At 43.0% G+C, this 19,319-nt stretch overlaps 2 protein-coding genes across 4 annotated transcripts in view; both read left to right on the forward strand.

Annotated features, from left to right (window-relative positions):
* The window catches only part of LOC118093940 (glutathione hydrolase-like YwrD proenzyme), a 28,963-nt gene extending 11,371 nt beyond the window's left edge, over nucleotides 1–17,592 (forward strand). For 2 of the 3 annotated variants that reach the window (XM_035133797.2, XM_035133799.2), the window contains 7 exons: nucleotides 3,134–3,286; nucleotides 8,176–8,263; nucleotides 9,218–9,389; nucleotides 11,956–12,118; nucleotides 13,146–13,316; nucleotides 13,843–13,927; nucleotides 14,342–16,117. In XM_035133797.2, the coding sequence (XP_034989688.2) occupies nucleotides 3,134–3,286; nucleotides 8,176–8,263; nucleotides 9,218–9,389; nucleotides 11,956–12,118; nucleotides 13,146–13,316; nucleotides 13,843–13,927; nucleotides 14,342–14,580 (1,071 nt within the window). In that variant the 3' untranslated portion in view covers nucleotides 14,581–16,117. Of the gene's footprint in view, nucleotides 1–3,133; nucleotides 3,287–8,175; nucleotides 8,264–9,217; nucleotides 9,390–11,955; nucleotides 12,119–13,145; nucleotides 13,317–13,842; nucleotides 13,928–14,341; nucleotides 16,118–17,395 lie in introns of those variants that run through there. The other variant, XM_060274488.1, reaches the window with a different exon arrangement.
* Nucleotides 6,139–6,692, forward strand: LOC132591095 (DNA-directed RNA polymerases I, II, and III subunit RPABC2-like). The gene has a single exon (XM_060274489.1). The coding sequence runs from the start codon at nucleotides 6,238–6,240 to the stop codon at nucleotides 6,619–6,621; it is 384 nt and encodes a 127-aa protein (XP_060130472.1). The 5' UTR covers nucleotides 6,139–6,237; the 3' UTR covers nucleotides 6,622–6,692.
* Nucleotides 17,593–19,319: the final 1,727 nt, after the last annotated feature.

Raw genomic sequence — 19,319 nt, forward strand, 5'->3', positions numbered from 1 at the left:
TGTTTTTCAATATCTTCAAGACCGATTTTGGATCTCTTACAGAGAGAACTGTATAGAAATGATGAAATTAGCCTCTGTTGGATACACTTCACATGAGATAATTTCCTCCCAAATGAAGCTGGGAGTACACAAACTGTGCATTGTGATGTGTGTCGAACATACTGTCTATGCATTCTGAAATAGATAATTATACAAAGCAGTCTGCAGAGAACTCTTTGTTTCCAGCCGATAACTTCAGGTATTTCTGTTTCACTAGGGGGTGTTGTGTGCGTAAACAACAAAGTCTTGGGCATCTACTTTCTGTCGCAGCTGATAATTGGAGGTGATGTTTCAAAAGTGCAGCAGGGAATACAGTGCATTTCTCTGCTACACAAGCAATGTTGTTGTTGTTGTCTGAGAATTTTGGAAACTATGGCTCTTGAGTACAACGAAAGACAAACATTTAACATGATAATAAGTGCACAAATGACACATAAACAACAAAGGTTATATGACTTTCAAGAGTCAGTGCATTAGATGAGAGATCCCTCTCCTACACGGTTTATCTGACTTGAGGAATGAGCCTTTCTTGACCTGCCAATTTCATCTGTTAATATTTAACAAATTGGTGCCAGGTTGTAACCTGGTACGTAGAGGAAGGTACACTATTTGCTTAGACATGGGGAATGACACATGCCCTTTTGTCTTGTTGGTGCCAGGTACCAACAACTTAATATCCTTTTGAATGAGTGGTGTTGAAGTTGCTCTTCTTTGAAATCGAGTCAGGAGTGACAGGCAGTTTCCTTTTGTGTACATAAGGCCTAATTGTGCTCTCTTTACCTCTGAAGCTACTCATTTACTGTGCATGCTATAATTTTAAAGCAACAGCTCACCCTTGCTTTCTACATACACCCTTCAAACAAATATAAAAAAATGCTGTAATATTTAATAAAGTTACTAGATTTTACCACCACATGAAAGGATGGTTCTGGAATAGTTGGTCTTGCCAACTATGGCTTGGGCCACGACTGCACCAAACGTTCAGAGCACAATGGGCAGCATTCATTTAATGCAGCCCATCAGCTCAAATGCTTTGCCCTTCTCCTCCGCCATGTGCCCTGTGCCCCTCCAAATTGTGGGGGTGGGTGGCCAGGAACAGCTTGTGGGAGGGAGAACGAGAGGGGGGAATCGTTCTGTCTGGCAGTCTGCAACGCTTGTGCAGATGGAACTTCCATAATAACGTGACGTTGAATTCCACCCTACGGTACCACATTTGTACCGGTAGTTATGGCTTCCCCCAAAGAATTCTGGAAGCTGTTAAGGGGGCTGAGAGTTGTTAGGAGACCTCTATTCCTCTCACAGAGCTTCTATTCTCTGTTCCCTGGGTTCCCTGGGCTGGGAAGAGGGGTTGATTGGTAAAGAACTCTGAGAATTGTAGCTCCATGGTGGGCAAATTGCTTAACCCTGAGTTCCAATCCCCTACAATGCAGGAATATACTTGCAGTCTGTGAGTGTTATGTGCGGCTGGTGTGTGTTGCAAGTGACCAAGGCTTTACTGAGACAGTCATGGCACCCTTTTTGAACATCTCATTATTTTGGTATCCATAGTTATTTAAGCACCTAACTGATACAGTCATACATGTGCGTGCGTGTGTGCGTGTGTGCTCACACACACACACACACACACACAATGCACAAGGCTCGAGAAAAGTGATTTCTCCCTCCTTTCCACTATCAGGATTACTAATTCCCGCATCCATCTACATAGATTCTTGGTTAGTCATTGCCAGGGCCGTCTTAAGCATATCTGGTGCCGTGGTGCGAAGATCCCTCCGGCGCTCCCCCTGCCCTGTTTCCCAGCGGACGCAGCAGCGCGGCGCCCCCCTGGTGGCCCGGCGCCCTGGCACCCTGCACCACCCAGCTTTGCCGCAGGGCTGGCCCTGGTCATTGCCCTCTTTTAAGGAAAGCCATTGATTTTTTTAGAAAACACTCCTGAAATAATTATGATACCAATACCATCGTTAAATTCTTCTTGTCTTTTGCCAAAAGACTACAAAGGACTACATGAGCATTTTTGGGAGGCTTATTTATTCCTCTGCTTGTTTCTACATTGCTTAAAACAACAACAACTGGCTACTAGCCATGATGGCTGTGCTCTCCCTCTACAACTGGATGCAGCAATGCTTCTGAATGACAGTCACTGGAAGTCACAGGAGGGGAGAGGGCTCTTGTGCTCATGTCCTGTTCCCTGGTTTCCCTTGGGCGTCTGTTTGACCACTGTGAGAACAGGATTCTGGACTAGATGGGCTATTGGCCTGATCCAGCAGGCTACTCTTACATTCTTAACTACCAAAGCTTTCCACCCAGTTACTTAAATAATGGCTCAAATAATTTGTGGATTTAAGCCTCAACTATTTTGATTAACCTCCGCTACTGAACTGTGACCTAGGATGATGTTCAGGTCTGTAGTGCGTTCCTTCAGCATACCAGGCACCCGAGAGCCAAATTACCCAGCTAATAAGCAGCAAATGGCACAGTGCAACTAATGTAAATTTAATCTTTGTTCATGTTTCCTGGTTTACCGTACTTTTCCGTGTATCAGACGAGGTTTCGTTAGTAAAAAATTATGTTACAAATTTGGGGGCGTCTTATACACAAGTAGTGCATTGGTTGCTTCCGTGAGCTGGAGATTGTTGCTGCGGCAAGGGCCTGTGTTGATTGGTTGTTGCTGCAGCAATCTGGCGGGCGATAGGCAGACGATAGATGACACGTGCAACCCCCTAAAAAAAGCTCAACAACCCTGGGCTACCCCCCCCCCCACTAAAGAAAGCTCAACAACTCCTGGCAATCCTCCCCAAAAATAGCTCTACAACAATGGGCAATCCTCCCCCCTCCAAATGCTGAACAACTTTGGGCAATCTCCTCCCATTTTCTTAATGTTGAGGGGGCTTCTTATACACGGGGGCGTGTTATACATGGAAAAGTACGGTATATACACACTCATAGACCCCCCTTCCCCGCTCTGCTCTCCATCCAGGCAAGCAAGCAAGAGTCACTGTCAGAATTCAAGGTCACATTGCATAGTATTTATGCCCTCACCAAACACACACTTTTCTTATTGCAGTTTCCAATCTAGATTATTTTCTTCTTCCAGGAGTTGGCAAAACTTGGCAAACGAGGCTTCTACGAAGGCCGTGTGGCCAAAGCTGTTGTGGATGTTGTTCGGAGCAATGGTGGAGTGATGGATTTGGAGGACCTGAAAAGCCACGCCACTGAAGAAGTCAAACCCATTGTCACAAATTACAAGGTAAGGCCGCGATTGCAATGTTCCAAAATGAATGATGTATATGGAATTAATCACGGGCAACTAGAGCACAGTCTCGTGAGTCCCTAACAGAGTTAGTGCTGAAACTTGGATACACGGTACCTAGATACAGAGAGCTCAGAGTCTCAGGGGTTTGTAATGCTCTCCTCAGTGTGATAATTAGGAACTCTGAATTCTTCTTCGGGTTTCAATCTGAACCATAGAAGTATTCCTGTCTTGCTGTCCATCCTCACACTGGAAATGCCCACCTTAACCCCCCCCCCCACTTACAACTGCTACTTGAGCCTAAGTCTCCTTATTTTAAAAAAGAATCAGGCTCCAGTAGCCTTCTTAACAAAGCATCCTACAACTAGGGAACAATGGCTGAGAAGCCTCTGTTCCATTCCCCAGTGCACCTGAAAGTACCTTTTAACAAGCTTTGAGCCTTTGATATCTAATGTCTATATTAAAAATTGGACACATGTCCAGCCGCATAGCTGAATTCTTCCAGTAATGGAAGAATTGGGAGTATCCACTACATGGTGGTCTTGCTTTTGTGTTCTCTGTCCCTCCCACAGAATTTTCTGTGAACGGGAATGCCTTTTTGCTCAATGTGTTTCTCTTTATACTTCAAAGCGGTACTTTCCAGTCACACAGCCAAGGTTGGAAAGAAAATGGGGTTTCCTTGCCAGGTCATTCTTGGGATTCCCCCCCTCCCCATTGTTTTGTAGCCTCTGTTTTTCATCCTGTAATTTTCATACGGCAATAAAATTGCCTGGCAGACTCTTACCTTCCTCCCAGACCCACCCATGCCATGAATACAGGCTCTCAAAACTGAACTTGGCTGTGGTTGTTTCCTTTGAAAATAATGGGAAATACATTGCGGGGTGTCCAGTTTTTTGAGGGAATGTGTGCAGAGAGCGAGAGAGAAGAGGTCAATTGAAGTGTTCATGAGAGGTGGACTTAAACACTAATTTGTGTCTCTAACGTATTGGGCTCACGGCTGAAATGTCTAATAAGGTGGTTACTGTCTTTATGTGTACCCTGAACAAATTCAATTTAAGTGCCGTATAATCTGGCGGCATACCATGTGAATTTTGCCCCTCGTTTTTCTAGTCAGTAGGTAATATGAAGGCACCTAGGACTTGTTGACGGAATCACAGGTCTATTAAAATTCATGGTACTTCCCAGAGAGCTAGGCCTCTGAAATTTGGTTCATACAGACAACCTGTTTACTTCACTTCCATCTCGATTTGCTTATGTGGAGGTTAGACTATGTCCTGTCCTTATTAAGCATTTGTTCTGATTTGTTTTCAGGGAGTTATATGATAAGAATGTTCATCTTGAATACATCTTGATTTGCTTGTGCAGTAGTTATACACCCCCCCCTTTAATAATCTGTTCATCTCCCGCATTTCCCCATCACTTTTCTAATTGCAAAGAGTTCATTTAAAAAAAAAACTGTTGCCCTTGCACAGCAGAAAATCCACTTCAGTTGCACAATTGTAAATTTCCAGTACTTGTGTGAATCCTTACCACAAAATACTGTCTGGGAGCAACCATGGTCCAAGGCTCCCCAATTACAAAAAGAAAGGGTTGGATTCATTTACATTTGTACATCCTAAAATGCAAAGGAAACAAGTTTACATTATACTGAAGCCCTTTCACTATTGCAAAACTCCTTTGGAAGGGAGCCATTTGCACTGGAGAGAGGGTGGGAAGAAGACAAGCTGAATTGGAATAGAGAAAGGAAACCAATACTTAACTTTTTCTCTGGCAATTATCCCCCCCCCCAAAAAAAACCCCTTCCCTCGCTAGCTGCTTGATTTGGGAGAGAGCCGAATTTCAGTAGCAGCTACCAATAGAAACATGTGCTTCCCAAATACAAGCTTAATTAGTTAGTTCTGTAGATACTCGGCAATAAGAGGGAGGGAGAATTTCAATTCTGTTCACATTTAAAGTCAAATCCACACTTTCCGAAAGAAGATGCGAAGCTTTCCTTTGAATTTTTCACTTATCCAGATTTTGCAATGCAGTTCTCCAACCAAGCAGTGTTTACCAAAAATCATATATTAAAGGGAAATGCACATAAAATATTGGGGGAAATAACATACAAAAAAGCATTATAGGGTGGTACCTCGGGTTACAAACACCTCGGGTTACAAATACTTCAGGTTACAAACTCTGCTAACCCGGAAGTAGTACCTTGGGTTAAGAACTTTGCCCTAGGGTGAAAACAGAAATCGCGCCGGCAGCAGGAGGCCCCATTAGCTAAAGTGGTACCTCAGGTTAAGAACGGTTTCAGGTTAAGAACGGACCTCCAGAACGAAATAAGTTCATAACCAGAGGTACCACTGTATTTGGAAAATTGCTTCCAAAAATGTGAAATTAGTTGTATATTAGTTTAAACTGCAGACAGATATACTAAATGTATATTAGTTAAAACTGCAGATAGAAATGTGTTTATTATGAGAAAATTGCACCAAAATGCCAATGAATTTTTTAAAAAACAAAAAACAAAACCAAATTGCTGCAGAAATGTGGAAAACTGGCTGGTGCTTGCTGTTGAAATGGAAATAAATAGAGCTCTGCCACATGACCCAGGGCTCAGAAAATTGGTTTAGTGTTGTGTTCAATGGGTCTTTACTCCCCAATAGGTTTGTAGTAGGTGATTGCAGCCCAAAACTCCTGTAGTACAGTATTCAGAATCTGGTGTTTAACCCTCTTCAAGCCTCCCCCTGGTTGTTAAGAAGCCCGTCTCTTAACACACAGCGCAGGTGAGCGGAAGTACGGAAAGAGAGCATAAATCAAATAAGAGGGTTGCCGGTAGAACGTTTGCAAGGTTTGCACGCAGCGGCCGGGGTGCTTCTTGGCTCCCTTGTGCGGGTCGCCTCGCTTCTCGTCGGAGCCTCTGGTATCGCGAGAGGTTGCGCCGAACCCAGAAAAGCCTCAGCATGTCTGACAACGAGGATAATTTTGATGGAGATGATTTTGATGATGTAGAGGAAGATGAAGGACTGGATGATCTGGAAAATGCTGAGGAGGAGGGTCAGGAAAATGTAGAAATCCTCCTCTCTGGAGAACGCCAGCAGGCAAACCAGAAGCGAATCACCACTCCTTATATGACCAAATATGAGCGTGCCAGAGTTCTTGGTATACGTGCCCTCCAGATAGCCATGTGTGCCCCAGTGATGGTAGAGCTAGAAGGAGAGACAGGCCCGTTGCTGATTGCAATGAAAGAACTCAAAGCCCGGAAGATTCCCATAATAATCTGCCAGTATCTGCCAGATGGAAGCTATGAAGATTGGGGTGTGGATGAGCTAATTATCACAGACTGATCAGCTATCCTTCTGTGCTCTGACTTCACTTTGACTGCAGATGTTTTTATTTTTGTGTAAATAAATACTAACCCCCCCCAAATAAATCAAATAAGAGATGTTTGCACGTATACATACATCACTGAATGGCAAAACTCCTTTCTGCCTGGGTAGTGGGGAAAGGAAAGAGATTACAGTCCAGCTTTTATATAGCCTGGCCAAAGCTCTTCACACTGCAAGTAAAACACCATCAGGTATGGATACCTGTGTGACATTCACGAGTGTCAGATAATCTCAGGGCAGTTCTGAGAATGTCTGTGCCCGAGAAACTTGTGATGCCAGAGTTCCCACATAAGAAAAGGAGAAGCTCAGATGCCATATCATTAGTGAAGGTGTGTCACATTTTGCACTCGTGCCATTCCAGTACTGCCAATAATAGTACCTTCCTAAGCCCATACCTACTAATAAACCTATTAGTCATGTTGAATGTGTACACACACACACAGAAGAGAGAGAGAGAGAGAGAGAGAACAATGAGTAATGTGTTTAAACAAAGAAGCAAAAGTTAAATATACATGGGTTATTTATGTATCTTCACCTAGACCCATAGTCCTTCTAAACCTGTGTCATTGCTTTCACTCTAGTTAAGTATTTCTGAAACGTTTTTTGAAAGATATATTAGGAAAATAGGAAGCTGCCATATGCTGAGTCAGGCCATTGATCTGCTTTTGTCAACCCTGACTGGCAGCAGTAGATTTAAGTTCTGGGGCAGGATTTGAACCTGGGTCTCTTCTTTATGCAAAACAGCAGCTTGACCACTGAACTATGACTTTCCTCTTATTGTTCCCCACCAGCAAATATACTATGTGTATGAAATGGTCTGGAGTTTTTTTGTTTTGTTTTTAGCTTTAAGAATTGGATGTAGATGAGGGCAGTTGTTATAAGAAAGCATTTGTGTGGTGAAGGTATTGGAACAAATCAAACTTATTTTAAAAAGTATACAGTCAAACCTTGGTTGTCGAACATAATCCGTTCTGGAAGGCCGTTCGGCTTCCAAAATGTTTGACAACTGAGGTGTGGCTTCTCATTGGTTGCAAGAGCTTCTTGCAACTCAAGCGGAAGCCACGTCAGACGTTCGGGTTCCGAAAACCGGTTGAAAACCGGAGCATTTACTTCCGGGTTTTTGGCGTTCGGGAGCCGAAACGTCTGATAACGGAGGCATTCGGGAAGCGAGGTTTGAACCACTGCATACTTAAGTGAAGTTGCTTGCCAAATTACAGAAGTCACCTCTGCTATATGCTACTACATTTACATACATTTAAATCACCCCCCCCCAAAGAATTCTGAGAACAGTCACTGACCCCTCACATAGCTACAACTCCCAGCAACCTTAACAAACTTTAAATGTACGGTGCTTTAAATGTTTTGTGCGTACACAGTCTTGGTCTTGATTCAGCAGTGCAGGAAAGACTTTTATACTGAAAATCATCAGTGTCTTGCGTGGAAAGTTTCCCTTTTCTTTATTGTTCCTTTGCTGGTGTTCAGTGTGTGAAGTGACCACTATTTCATCTCCAGGGTCTAAATGTATGGGAGATCCCTCCAAATGGACAAGGAATAACAGCGCTATTAGCCCTGAACATTTTAGAAAATTTCAACTTGAAAGGTATGACCAGCATCTAAAAAAGTCCTGTTACTTCTTTTTTTTGGGGGGGGGGAGAATAGAGAAGAAACATTCTAGTTGTTTCAGCTTTAGGAGAAGAAAAGCCTCCATTCGAAACTAAAGCTACTGTTAGTCACTGCACTAATTGTTAATTGTTGTTTTTTAAATTGCAGGTGACTTTACCTTTTGTATGTACCAAAATAAATAACAGGGTAGGAAGTGTGAATGTTTTCTGTTCACTCTGCATCACCATTTTGTCTCAAGACACTTTTAGCAGAGCAATCCAAACTCTGCAAACTTGTCACACAATAGCCCTAAAAATTGTTCCAGTGTATGCCCTCCAGCTTGAAGCGCTGGCTGCTGGTAGAGTCCCAGGGGCCTTGGAGGTGGCACTGCTCAGGAGCACATGAGATGAAACATGTTCAGGGTGCAGAAAGGAGACTGGCTAGGGGAGGAAAAGGAGTGGGGGCCGGGGGAGAGATCAAGGCAGCAATTGTGTACACACTCACATTTACTCTGCACATGACATTTGCCACAATCCACATCAATCCTGCAGTTTCTTGAGGAATACTGCGTTTTGATGTCTTCTATTAGATTTCAAAAGCCACGTGAACAAACAGTGGACAACTTGGAGACACATCCAGCCAAACTGATATGCACAACAATGTGCAAAGGTGATTAGAAACACAGGTGGGAAAATGGCCTCACTGCATTTTAAACCAATAATGTGTACATAGCCAAATGTGGATGGTGAAGGAGGAAGAGAATAGAGGAAGAAAAGAAGTGATTTTTCTCCCTTTGGTGCACTCCACATACTGCAATTTCTTTTCGGCCCCTATATCTAGAACATAATCTGTGAATGAATTCAGTGCAGTTATTACTTATGTAGTCAATTATAGTTTTCATGGGCAAGTGATTCTTTTGACCTGATGCTTGTGTGCTGGTTTACTTTTCTAGAAATGGGCCATAATACTGCTCGCTATTTGCACGTCCTGATCGAAGCTGTCAAAATCAGCTTTGCTGATACTTTACGGTTCTGTGCAGATCCAGAAAAAGTAGCTGTACCCACAGCAAAGCTCCTTTCCAAACCTTATGCCAGAGACCGTTCGAAGCTGATAGATTTACAGAGGTAAGGGGGTCATCTCTTGACTGCTTGTGTTTATTTCTTATTGCATTGATCTTCTACTTCCCCTCCAAGGCGTTCAAGGTGACTTAAATGGCTCAACCCTCACAACTACTCAGTGAGGTAACTTAAGCTGAGAGTTGGTGACTGGCCCAGTGTTATCCAGTGAGAACAGCCTTTACCAAAGGTGTCATGGGCTTTGAAGAAACTCAATCTCAGGATGCAAGGCAGAAACGTGCTAAGAGGAAGGCACGCTTGGCAAATCCACACCATGATCAACTCCTGCCTGGAAACCAATGTCCCCACTGTGGAAGGACGTGTGGATCCAGAATTGGCCTCCACAGTCACTTACAGACCCATTGTTAAAACCGTGTTCTTGGAAGGCAATCTTACTCAGCTACGAGTGATCGCCAAAGAAGAAGAATCCAGTGAGCTTCATGACTGAGCGGGGATTTTAACACCGGTCTCCACGGTCGGAATCCGAAGCTCTAACCTGTATACTTCTATAGTGTTCTGATCCTGAAATATGGAACAGTTGTTTTCCTTGGCCTTGGCTTTCGTTCAAAGTAGCTGCTGTCTTCTTGATGTTTACACATCAGATTAAAGCCCTCTTTTATTTGCAGTGGCCAGGATCCAAAGAGTTAGTTCAGGCATTTGGGCATGCCCAATGGGATTTTTGACGATTTTCTTTGAATAGCAGGCTGCAACACAATATCAAAAGCTTGCTTTTGAAAACCCGTTCAGTTTGAAAGCGGCCTTTGTGGACTGGGGAACTCAAGCCCAAACTTTTGTAAGCATCCAGAAATAGTTGCACAGTTCTTTGGACCCCAGCCTATGAAGTCATTGCGATGCATTACCTAGTTTGGGTGAGGCCTTCAGGCGAAAGATAAATTATTATAGGAAAGCCTGACAAAAACTGCAGAATGCTTGCGGGCATTTGTTTATTTGTATGGAAACAAGTGGAAGTGTGTATGTACGTGTGAGAGGAGAATTGCTTCTGATCGGGGTTCAAGCCTGCTATTTATTACCTCCCAAGTGGTGCATTCCACTCTAAATACCATTTCCCCTTTCCAACCAACACTCAACATTCTGTGGCTATTGCACATGCACTATCTCCATTGGGCTATTTGGGGTTTTATGCCTCTTCTAGGTCATTTCTTTTCGTTTTCTTCTTCAAACCTTTGAGTTCCATGAAGCATACTAAAACCTACTTCTTGCTTCTCAGTGACCCTGGTTACATAAATATTGGCACTCACCACTTGAGTATGCCGTTGCAGGGAGGAATGCCTATTGAGAAATCCATGTAAAAAATGTTGCTAGGATGGTATCCTTTGCCCAACGCAGGGCTCGAACCCACGACCCTGAGATTAATGTTAGATAAACAAACTTGTAAATTGGTGAGCCTTCATTCCCACAACACCAAGGTGGAATCTACACACATATAAAAAAACGTTCAGAAAATGCTTTTTTTTAAAAGGGGTTTAAAAAATACATTGAATTTTCCATACGGTTCACCATTGCCGTCTAGTGTCACATTGTATATTGCTTAAAACGTTTTATGTGCAGCTGTATAGCTAAGTCCCACCATGTTTTCAATCATATACTTAGAAAACAACAGGCCTTGAAAACCCAAGGGACTAAGTACCTACAGTAGGGCATACCTGATTATGTGTATGTGCATTTTTAATGTACCCATGTGTGTTAGCCTCCTATTGTGTACTTTAGATAAAAATGTTTGTTCAAATTTGTTGGCAGCGCTGTGTTTGGGTTTCACCTCATAAAATAATGCGGTGACCCCTTATTTGATCTGGTATTACCTGACCATAAAAAAGACTTACAGGCACTGTTCCTTTCCTGTGTCACTTTTGCCTTATCTTTCTGTGACACGCTATTTGCTGTTTCAGCTGAACATTACCAGGGAGAGGGAGCAGAGAACTTCACTGGGAACTTGATGCAAGGCTGCTTGTGGGTGAAGCTACAATCTCTATTCTACTAACATAAAACTCGCACGGCCGCAGGCGTTACTGCATCTGGGCTCATTAAGAAAGTAAGAAGGAGCATCTTCTGTTCTCACAAAGGCCAACCAGATGCTCAAAAGTGAAGCCCACAAACACAACATGAGCACAACAGGGTGTAATGTACACTTTATAAATAAGCAGGCCTTGTTTAACCCGGCTTACAGGCAAACTCCCCACTTGTGCAGAGGTGAACGTTCTGGGCCCCCGTGCGCATTAAGTGAAATCACGCGAAATGGGGAGCACCCTCTAAACATGTCCCCTGCTGCTGTGTCTTCAATCCAAACCCAAACTGAAGTTCTGGGGTCAGCTGGAGGCAGCACAAGGAAATGCTGGCTGCGGCTGCGCTGCCCCACGTGTCAGCTGTTAGGTGGGGAGGTTGAGCAACTGAAACAAAGCCCCGTGTGCCTCCAGTCTCTTTGGGGCTTCCTCCACTGACATCCTCTTTGGGCTCCAGGGAGGGTCTTCTCAGAAAACCCCCCTATGAAATCAGATATTTGGGTTTATGACTTTTTTTTTCCTGTGTGAACTTATTGAGTTGTTGTTGTTTCCTTCAGGGCAACTGCCAAATATAATCAAGGAAATCCTTTCCCGGTTGGAAGTGACACTGTTTACTTCACAGTGGTGGATACTCAAGGCAATGCCTGCTCTTTCATTAACAGCAACTATATGGGATTTGGCACAGGGCTGGTACCAGATGGCTGTGGATTTACATTACACGTGAGAAAATACTTTCAAGCATGTGTGCATGCATGTACGCACGTGTGGAGAGTTGGGATGGAAAGATCTGTCACTTTTGCTTCATCCACTCTTAAATTCTGTTCTCCACATTTTGCAGCAAACTGCAAATATATATATTTTTAACGATCCGCATGAAAATTCACAAGCATTTTGGTTTGAATTTCTCATAGTAAACACGTTTTTATATGCTGTTTTGTCTAATGTACACATGTTTACAAGCAATTTCCCCTAATATCATGCGTTTTGTACTAATACTTATTTTCATGCATATTTGCCCCTCATACTGTATATGCATTTTGAATATTGTTTGATTGGAGAGCTGCATTGAAAAACAGGGATGAGTGCAAATATCAAACAATAGCTGTGTTTCGGTTTGCACATTGTTTCAGAAAGTACAAAGTAGGTAGAAGATGCATACTGAAATGAATTTCTCCTCCATCCATAGGGGAGAGAGAGAGAGAAGATTGCTTTAATATTAATTGGCACACAGTGCTATCCAGTATATAATATTGCTTTTTTATATCCTGGTTGGCTTTAAAATGTTCTTTACTATAAGTTGAATATGGGAAGGGTTGTCCCCACATTAATGGAGGGAGTCATTTATTTGCTGTGCAGTAGTATATTTACCTAGGTTACACTAGGAAGGTGGCTCAAAGTTTGGCGATTTTTCACCTTAATTTTAAAACTGTATATTTGGTATATTTTGCAGCAGCGTCTTCATAATTTGTAACTGGCTGCTATTTTAGCAGTGTATGTGGGTTGGTTTTGCTATTGCCTTTATTAATAAAGGGACCCCTGACCATTAGGTCCAGTCGTGACCGACTCTGGGGTTGCACGCTCATCTCTCATTATTGGCCGAGGGAGCCGGTGTACAGCTTCCAGGTCATGTGGCCAGCATGACTAATAGCCTTAGGTAATTACATAAATTGTTAGGGAATTGTCCTATTAATGCCCACGGGGCAGTTTTGCCAACCTCTGCCTTTTACTGTATTGACTTGTTTTTTAGAACCGAGGAGCCAATTTTTCACTACAGCCTGGTCACCCAAACTGCTTGGCACCTAGGAAGAGGCCATATCACACAATTATACCTGCTCTGGCTACTGATGCAGATTCGGGGGAGCTTCTGTGCTCCTTTGGAGTAATGGGTGGATTCATGCAGCCACAAGGGCACGTTCAGGTGAGCCTCTGCATCATTCAACTACTTCTCTGGAAGCGTTTCATTTGCAAATACCTGAATACAGCATATCTGGCATAAAATCCGGTGAACTTCACAGTCGACATCCTAGATGAAATCAGCTGCATGATCCGGGTGTCCTCATGTTCGATTTCATGCAATTGTGCCCTACTGAAATGTTATGCCAATGAATGGGCATCTGACTTGTTGAAGAGGGCAAGTGTTTTGTTGCCATCTTCCCCCATGACTGGGTACATGTATCGTCTGATCAGTACGATACATGTACAGTGCTGCTTCAGTACGGTGAAACCGACTTTGCTTTTCATAATGAAGATAAAATATTACTCATTTTCAGTTGCTTTGTCAATCATGTTGTGATTTCCATCATTTATGTGAAGACATTCAAAAAACCCTATTTTGCCCAGGTTGCTGCTGCTCTGTGAATTGATGACTTCCTAAGGTTGTATCAAATTTATGTAAGGAGCTTGTCTTTCCTTGTTCATCTTACGCCATTCTGTACCCCTTGTAGGTACTGCTCAACATGTTGGAATTTGGAATGAATCCACAAGAGGCTTTGGATGTGCCCCGTTTTTGTGTTGAATATGACAAAAAGGGTAAGATATGTTTTTAGATAATGAGCGTACAGACATCGTACAACCTCATCTTATTTTAATAGCTGTGGGAAATCTAAAATATGTAGTTCATCAGATGCAGGAACACAGGGAAGTGCCTTATTCTGCATCTAGTTTGGTACACACATGGACAGAGATGCAACAAATAACAAATGTCACACTAAGGTCTTCCTTCCTTCCTTCCTTTCTCGCATATAGATACATTTCTCTTTTTGCATCCTGTGGAAATGGGTTGGAATATTCTACTTGCCTTTCAAGGGATTATCATTTAGAGCTATGAATTAATGCTTTCGTTCAATCCAAGTCTTTTGGGTTGAATGGCATTTGTGAAATCGATGAGCATCCTTGCAGTATTGCTTGTCCAGTTAAATCCTTGAATGCATTTATTTTATACAGTGGATGCATGGCTCGTGTCCTTGGAAGATGGCATCCCTTGGCACATCACGGAAGCATTGGTAGCCAAGGGTCATATGGTCATGGCACCCGTAACTGGGCACAGCAGGAGCATGTTTGGACGGGGCCAAATTATCACCAAAGGAGACTGGTGGCGGCACTGGCGAATCCTGCCTTCTTCTAGCAATGTATTCTGGGCAGGGTCTGATCCCCGAGCTGATGGCTGTGCATTAGGATATTAGCACGGAAGAAAGAATTGGCTGCGTGTTAAATGGGTTTTAAAAAAAAATCAATGTCCAAATCAAAACTCAAATCTGAAAGGGTATAAACAATGATAATACGGGCAAGGGGGAAATGGATCAAAATCTGCTTGAGCCATAGCTTGGTGATAGAGCAAATGCTTTGCATGTAGTTCTCTCAGGGACAGTCAGAGGCATCTCTGCTTGTGACTGTGGAAGAGGCTTCAGCTGCCAATCAAGTTGGATGAAGGGTGGGGGATGTAGCCAAGGTCTGCATTCCCTTATAGGCAGCCTTCCAGGGGAGCTGATTGGCCAGAGGCCAAGGTGCTATGGATGGGGCTCCTACAGGTGTCTATATTCCGGCTCTCAGTCGCACAGCACTGCAACCAGGGCTGGTCTTACAATTAGGCAAACAGAGGCAGTCCGATGGTTGGCATGGGTCACAGTGAATTGCTGACTCCCCCTACCCAGCCCTCCCATCACCTTCTCCCTAGCTCCAGGAAGGGCCAAAAGATTGTCCTTCCTGCAGAACAAAGCACTTTGGGCAGGCAGACTGTGAAAGTGCCTGTTCTGGCACGGTTTGCTCTGGCAGCTAGAAACGATGCCTAAAATGGGCTGAAAGTTTAGTGTTATTGTTGTTGTTTTTTACAACAGTCCCAAGTTTTGCCCTTGTGGCAAATGTGTAAACTTCTTAATCAAAGATAGGAGGAAGGGCAATTGATACCAACATAATTAATACTGACTGGCAATTTCTTCCCCCGACCTCTTAAACATTTAAAAATCATGTTTACAGCTTATATGTATTTCATAGAATCATAGAGTTGGAAGGGACCCCCAGGGTCATCTAGTCCACCCCCTGCAATGCAGGAACCACAACTAAAGCATCCATGACAGATAGCCATCCAACCTCTACAATGAAGGGCAGCCCACAACCTCCCGAGGGAGTCCATTACACTGTCGAACAGCTTGTGCACTTCTATTGCGTTTTGATACAATTTTGGTATTGTTGATTATTACACAGCCCTCCTTGTTTTGTTCTGTTTTAACTTAATGAATTTAATGTGTTTTAATATCTAAGGAACATCCAATCAGTCAAATAATAATAATAATAATAATAATAATAATAATAATAATAATAATAATGAATCTGCTACAAAACCTTTCTGCATTGATTTGTCCATGTTTCTTAATGTAACCTTTCTGTTTCCGTAGCATGTTTTGGTACAATTTGTTACTTAATAAAGAGTGTTCTATTAATAGTGCTGCGTGTACCTAGTTATTATTGCAATAAGCAGGTTGTTGTCCTTGTGGATGACGACAACGGAACAGCTTAACCAGCTTTGTGCACCCACAGGAGTGTGGGGCCTGAAATTCTCAAGCAGCAACCACCCACAGTAGGAACCTTCCCCCAAACCATGATAATAATATAATTAAGTATTCCCATGTCTGAAGGCACATGGTGCAACAATTCTGTTGAAACTAAGCAGTGTCAAGATGGGAAATTGCCTGGAAATTTTATGTATGCCCCCTAGAGTTCCATGAAAGGTGAGATATAAATTTAATAAACTAATGGACACACAAATTATCTGCCTTTGGTGAACAGCACCAGTAGGGTTAAAATCCAGTTTTATTTATTTTTAAAATCAACACCGTGGGCTGATTTTTGAGGAAGATGAATCTGGGAGGGAACCTTTCAAATGATTTACACCGAGGTAGTGACACTACCACTTCCTCTTTTAAAAGCACCTTATTTGTACATTTATTTATTTCATTTTTGCCTTCGCAATATCCAAGAATGGAAAAAGTCTTTGTAAACGACCGCTTCTTTACAGCTGTCCAAGCTGTCATTTCCTTTTCAGCTGTGAGCCTGGGAAAATGGCTAGGTTGCCGATACCGTGGCTAGACAAAAATATCGAATTAAAAGAACAGATTTATTTAAATCCGTGTAAGTGAATGGAAAAAATACAGTCCTGCATTGGCCTGAAAGAATCTCAATCTCTCTCTCTCTCTCTGAGCTACACTACTATATCAGAGGTGCTTCCAGACTGTCAGTACTTTTGAGTGGCATTCAGTCACCTGACAAATTCAGATTGGTTTGGTGCACTTGCACAATAAATACACCTCCCTCCAAAAATGGGACTTTTTCCATCGAGGAAAGTGATGGGACAATTACTGTAGCTGGAAAGTGTGGGATAACAACTGTTTAATGTGACACATAACTTCCCCACAAACGTTGTGCAAAAATGAATCTCTCCCTCTCTGGCTTTGTTTCATGGATACAGGTGTAAAATGTTATTAGCGCACATTTAACTGGTAGCTTTTTGCTGGTCTGATGGCACAACTAAGAAGGCTTCCTCCAATATCTCAGTGATCTAATTGATCCATAATGGAGATTGTTTGAATCTATATGGGAAAGGCAATCTTGTTTCAGAGCCCTTCATGGCCATTATCATGGCATTTAAGCTCTTGACTGAGGTAGCTAGCCTGCAGCTATTTGACGACACAGTACAAGCCAGTCATTTTAACATTTTCATTAGGAGCTTTTAAGGAAACAGATCCTGGTGGGGTGCGGTGGAGAAACCCTCCTAGACACATCTGCAAACTGGTCTTATGCTTGTTTACATGGAAATATGTTTCACTGCAATTATGCGCACACCAAATACGTGTACGCGGAAAGGCCGCCTTAACTCCCATTGGGCAGGCCAGTGATGAAAAACGATCAATAATAAAGGTGAGCGCATCAGGTTTATAGGGAGTTAGATTTATTGGCTTCTCTGCACAGTATTGGTTTCTGTTTTCTGTTTCTGTTTACACCTAGGCTGCATCAATTACTTTTTCGAGATCAAAATTCATCCAGCCACTGCAAGCTGCCAGCAAGTGAGTCCCACGATCATTATCCTATCATTGTTTTATAGGTGCTAGTCCATACTTAAAGTTGCTTAAAAGGCTGGTATTATGATGGGCAATTGTGGAATAATTAGCCAATTGCTGAATAGGTTATATTTAGCTTCTTCCCTTTTTTATAGGTGGTATAAGGCTCCCTCTATGAACTAGAGAGAGCTGCTTATTCATTTGACCTGTTATTATAATTACTTCTTGCTTAGCTTTTTGACCTCAATAATATCTTCTAGCAATGAGTAGCAAGGTCCCAAGAATTTGGGGCCGAGGAGTTGTCTATTTCAATGGACCATATTCTGGATTTGCCACTAACTTGCCTGATCCTTCCTCTTCTCTATGCCCAGATGTAGCATGTACAGCATTCAACCCCAGGTGGTCCAGATGATAAGACTGCTGTAGTCACCGAGGAGCATCAGTTGCTATTGAGCCCCACCTCCTGCCCATACTATTTGCATAGGGTTCCATTTGTTTATGTAAAATATTTCTACCCCTCCTTTCTGAAACTTAAGGTAGATCACAGTTAGCCATTAACATCAGAACGGAAAATCATGGAACAGCTAGGAAAATTAATACATCCATATGAAGTCAAAGCACAGCAGCAAAAAGCAGGCATTGCCAAAAAGCTTTCGGAAGTGGGGAGGATGGAAAGAGTGCAAGAACACAATGGGACAGCATGGGGGGCAGGGGGGCCGTGACCCTGGGCACAAAATTCTGAGGGGGTGCAACCAGGTGCCCCCATGCAGGAGCTGGCTTCCACAGGGATCCCCCACTCTGCCCTGGTGAAGGTGGCCGAGCAGTTCAGGTGCACAGTGAGTGGGCAGACAGGGAGGGAAGGAGACAAGGGGTTACCCCAGTGCAGGCACTGCGGGGAATCACTTGCTAAGGACCGCGTCAGCCAGCCAGGCTCCCCCCTGTGCAGGAAGGCAACGCAGCACAGCATGGCCCTGCTTGACTCTGGAGGGGGGGCTCCAGTGCCATCAGCAGCTGGCCCGCCCTGGACGCCAGCAACCAATGCTACGCTGCTGCAAGAACTATGTCTATTACTACTGTTGCTGTAAATTATGATCGGTATAACCCTGGCCCTGCCCATGGCTATGCAGGCCCCCAACACGTCATCTCCAAGGGAATGTGGTTTATTAAGAGCTAGAAACTTGTTTTAATTTAATGTAAGTAAATAATGAAACGTGAGGTTCTCAGGATGCTGAATTGCTGGTATGCCTCCAAGGCTAATATTGCTGCTTGCACAGAACTGCAAAATATGAATAACTCTGTCAAAAACCCCTTAAGATATGTCATGGGAGAAACTAGTATTTTTATTTTATTGTATTTATTTTTTAAAAAACAATTTCTGTATTGACTGCTACATCCGTCTATTACATGGCTGAAGTCTCTGAAGGAATCTCAATTGTTTGAACTATTGTTTGGTTAACGGGTGCATTGCAGGCATGGTACCAGGCTCAAAGGACTCCACATTTTAGCAGAGGTTGCTGCCAAGAAGGAACTGGAAAGGAACTATTCCAGACTGCCTTGGCACTAATTAATTTCCATCTCCAGTGCAAATCTCATTTGGCCAATGAGTGATAGGCCCCTTGTCTGTTGGAGAGCAACCATCCAGCTTTTTTGTATAAAAAAAAAGTAGAACAGACGTTTGAGCAGTAGTAATGATCCTCTTCCACAGCAGCACTGACAATGCCCAATCCATTATTTGCTACTGGATAAAACACTGTTTCCTTAGAGTTGGGATGTGTAGGACCCAGGGTTTGTATGGAGATGTGCAAACACATGCAAAAATACAGTAGCACTGTGCAGGAATTCAAACTCAGGTTTCTATGGTCCAAATAAAA

Source organism: Zootoca vivipara, chromosome 5 (assembly GCF_963506605.1).
Source record: "Zootoca vivipara chromosome 5, rZooViv1.1, whole genome shotgun sequence".
Classification (NCBI taxonomy): Eukaryota; Metazoa; Chordata; class Lepidosauria; order Squamata; family Lacertidae; genus Zootoca; species Zootoca vivipara.

Bases quoted from the DNA above. Each gene is read 5' to 3' on its own strand.
- LOC132591095 (XM_060274489.1), top strand. From the start codon at position 6,238: ATGTCTGACAACGAGGATAATTTTGATGGAGATGATTTTGATGATGTA.